At 44.3% G+C, this 4,158-nt stretch overlaps 2 protein-coding genes across 2 annotated transcripts in view; one reads left to right on the plus strand and one right to left on the minus strand.

Moving 5' to 3' along the window:
- Positions 1-3,126, minus strand: part of LOC106808398 (lysM and putative peptidoglycan-binding domain-containing protein 1-like) — a 6,849-nt gene extending 3,723 nt beyond the window's left edge. Inside the window, exon 1 of the mRNA XM_014811108.1 lies at positions 2,959-3,126. Coding sequence (XP_014666594.1) covers positions 2,959-3,126 — 168 coding nt within the window. The remainder of the gene's footprint in view (positions 1-2,958) is intronic.
- Positions 3,127-3,338: 212 nt separating this feature from the next.
- The window catches only part of LOC106808399 (transcription initiation factor IIA subunit 2-like), a 10,321-nt gene continuing 9,501 nt past the window's right edge, over positions 3,339-4,158 (plus strand). Inside the window, exon 1 of the mRNA XM_014811110.1 lies at positions 3,339-3,506. Within this exon, the coding sequence (XP_014666596.1) occupies positions 3,435-3,506 (72 nt within the window). The 5' untranslated portion in view covers positions 3,339-3,434. The remainder of the gene's footprint in view (positions 3,507-4,158) is intronic.

Here is a 4,158-nt window from a genome sequence, read left to right on the forward strand (position 1 = left end):
GCTGTACGCACACTCATAATTCCGTGTAGTTCTAGTACCAATAGTTCTGTGTAGTTATAGCACCAATAGTTCAGCGGAGCACTAACACGAATAATTCAGCACAGTACAATCAACAAAAATTCAGTGCAGCACAAGTTCCATGAAGACAGCACAGAGCCAGTTCCAAGAATACGACGCAGCGCTGGCATTAAGAACTCAATGTGAAACCGGTGTATAAACTGCACATGTGGGCATCGCTCGCTGTCATACCTCCCAGTCCTTCGCGATGCGGGGTGCAGCAAAATGCTCCTCGTCCATGCTGATCTCAGTGAGCACTCCGGTGTCGTCGTCAATGACCACAAAGCCCTCCTGTATGGCCAGTCTGTCAGAAGGCTGGTTACCGTAGATGTTCGGCGTCCATTGGATGAAGAACGCGTACAAATGATCGACTCTGCAAGCAATAGAGAATCGTTCAGTGATGACGAAAGACCACGCGCAAGTAGCACGCAAGCCACCGTCACGACACTGCGTGAAAACTGAGGGAACAATATCAACAATGAGCACATACTGCCAATTATGATATAATAACAAAGATGACATAATAACAATGATTACATACATGTATAACAATAATGACCTAATAACATTGATAAGGTAAAAACAATTAGTACATAATAACAACGAAGACATGATAAAATGATGACATTATTAAATGTGGGCATAATTACAAGAACAATGTTTTCAAGAGAACGTGATATACAAGGCGTACATAGAAAATACGAATGGTTTCTGTCTAATCAACTATATGTCTATCTGAGTATCCGTCTAATTTTGTCTATCGTCTGCAACTGATACATTGCAACAACCTTCAATTAGAATACGGCGTCTGCATGCCTGTGATACTGGTACGTTTACTGCAGCTTCTGACAATGGTTCCTAGCGGTATACCGGTACTGTACTACCCGTCTACCGCTGTAGGTACACTAGCGGTTCACATCAGGCATGAAGATTTTTCCCAATCGGAACGCCAACCAGATCATGCACCATCACCCGTCTTTTCATCATAAAGTACACATAGCAGGTGCCATGGAGTGCTTGCATGGATATACCAGGGAGGATATAGCAGGACAAAACACACCAATGGGGCCGAGAGAACGGGGTAAAAGTTAATAAATATTTATGGTAAATTAAATATATACGTAAACGTTTATAACAGATGACACCCAAATACAAAATGTGTTTATACAGGTTTTCCAGGAACAGGCGTGAGGGGTGAAACCAATTACAATAAAAGCAATTACGACCGATCTAAGTAAAACCCTGGTGACATCACCCAGCACCACCCAAGGGAGTGGATTTGTCGTGTAGGGGGCAGCCCTATAGACCGAAGGTCCGATAGACTGAATATTGCAAAGGGTTAGGGTTATAGTTATAGGGTTAGGGTTAGGGTTAGAGCATATATATGGTTTATAGTGGCATCATATGATTTATAGTGGCATCGGTAGATGTGCGGCATATTCACGTTCGAATACGGCATCAGTGGATGTCCGGATGCTAGGCGACCGATTCCGGACGTGTAGCCACTGCGTATTTGAATAAACCTTCGGTCTATCGGGCCTTCGGTCTATCGGACCTTCGGTCTATAGGGCTGTAACCGTCGTGTAGAGATGTTCGTGAGCATTGCTTAGGTCAAAGAAACAGCTAGCATTTGTCTAATCTTATAAATTGCTGCCTCCAAACACTTGCCTTGGAAATAAGATACATACTAGTGGCTGGAACACTAGAAAACATATTACGTGTATCGTTCAACGATTATCGGTGCTAGCCCAATTACCAGCAGGGAAGAAAAAAAACAAGATAACTGTAACTATAACACTACAACACAAAACTTACAACTAAAACTAACAAAAACAAAAACATAAAACTACAACACAAAATAAAAAATATGACAACATTGTTTCCTGCGCCGGTAGTATATATAGTACTCGCGGGATAACTGTTTTCTTGGAAGCAGCACATGTTTCATGAAAGAGCGGCAATGGTTCTTATCAGATATCATATAATATTCTATGAATCCTAGAGATGGTGTGTAAATAAATCATCCCCAAAGAATTTTAATGCATCGAAATTCTACTACTTAGACATGAACGGCCATGAGTCTCTAACGGCCTTATCTTTTGATGCCAGTGAGTTATGAAGTTAGGTGGGGGAAGGGGGGGGGGTGGGAGGGGGAAGGGGGAGGGTGGGGGGAGGGGGCTCTAATAGCAAAAGCAGTTCACCCAGCGGTGACCTACCATTTTTATGGCTTTATTGAAAGGACCATGAAATGTGCTTTCCACTGACGTGTGAAGAGTAAGTGTCTGATAACCTTTTGACCCTCAAGAGGAGGGTTAAACATGGATTTGTTGACTGTTAACAAAGGATTTTGTTTAAGTTTCGACATGGTCTGACCTCAGAAAATGTCTAAAATCTGTCCTGTGCCCCATTGACCTTTGACCTGTGACCTCCCATTTCGGCACAGTGATGGTTTTTCCTACCATGATGCTATACACCGACTATCACGAGCCTAGGTCGAGCCGTTTAGATTTGTGCCGCAATTCTGCATTTCCTCCCTATACCTTAAGTTAAGGAGTGAATGTTCCCCCTTCTTTTGCACCTCTTGACCTTTGACCTTTGACCCCCAGCTTCGACATCCCAACTCGTTTTCGGATTACCCCCCCACGTCCCGACTTTCGAATCCGTACGTCGAGCCGTTTAGATTTGTGCCCAACTGTTGACGGACGCACGGACGGACGCACGCTCATGCGATTCTACAAGCTGCATCTGACTATGTCAGATGAGCTAAAAAAGAAATTTAGTCAGGAAAAACCGTGTGAACAGGAAAGACGTTGATGCAGCCACAACATAACAAAGCCATGATACTGATCGTGTTGTTGCTTCTCGCGATAAAATGCTGATCAAATTAACTCGTTTCCTTACCGATACTCCATACTTTAAAGCAATACCCTGCAGCGTATCACTGGCGGATACTTCATGAACTGTGTAGGCTTCCTTTTTGCTGTAAGTAGTGGTTGCAGTGCCATACTTAGCCTGCTTTTTCACGAAAAACCCAAGCGACGCAGTTTCATCGCTTACGCATTCCGCCATCTTTTCCGAAAATGTCTGAAAAGCCGATAGGATATTATGCTAACATACTAATTTATCCTAACTAATAAATAATAATAATAATAAATTTAAGAAGCAACCAGTAGTATCTACGTCCGTGCCAACTGCTTAAAAATATGAAATCTTGCCAAAATAAGCATGAATTTCAAATTTGCAGCAAAATTCTAGCGCAAGATTGATCTCGCGAGAAAAGCGGAAGCTGAAAGGATTGTGTGTTGTTGTCGACTAGCCGTTGTTGTCCTGTGTTGGTAGGAGTCTTATGCCAATCTATGTAGCTTAGAATTGTGAGCATGAGTTATCAACTATACAGGAACACAACGCTCGGCCACACATTACAAGAAAGTTTGGATGAACTGATTCAGGTTATTATTACTTGGTATTTTTAGGACAGCGTCAAGTTCAGTGCCACACCACTGAGTGACTGTCACCAGGTCCAAGACAGCCAGTTTGTAATATTGTATCCCCCCAAATCCTGCCCAATTCCTGAATCCTGGGTTGGGAGCGGTGCAATTAGTACTTAGGCCACAGGAGTCTGATGTGATGTCAGTGAGAATACTAGGTAGTGTACGTGTTGCGTCATGCCCACAACCTTCCTCACGTGTCACAACACGCTCCTTGTCGAACTCGGACAAATTTCCTGCAAGTTTAGGGCGTGTTTGTTTGGGACGAATCCGTCTGATCCAGATAAGAGACCGGATACCAGAGAAGCGTCGCCTGAGAGTTGTTGATCCTGCCCGCTGAGCGCGGATCTTGCGCGCAGTTCCGCGGCAAGGCGCACGCGACCGCGGGAACGTCCTACGAAAGTATCACGCGCTGGCAGCTATTGATCCGTGCGCCAAATCGAAAGGCCGGCGCACGGATCAATTGCTGCCAGCGAACAGTCTCGAATTTTAGCGGGTCTAATTCACTAGCAAACATATGCACACGCCATCGGGCAGGCCTAATAGCGATGTTTCACGTGACGTCATAGATCTGCGTGCGTGCGTGCGCACGTACACGTGCGTGCATGCGTGC

The sequence above is a fragment of the Priapulus caudatus genome, unplaced genomic scaffold, assembly GCF_000485595.1.
Source record: "Priapulus caudatus unplaced genomic scaffold, Priapulus_caudatus-5.0.1 Scaffold273, whole genome shotgun sequence".
NCBI classification, from domain to species: Eukaryota; Metazoa; Priapulida; class Priapulimorpha; order Priapulimorphida; family Priapulidae; genus Priapulus; species Priapulus caudatus.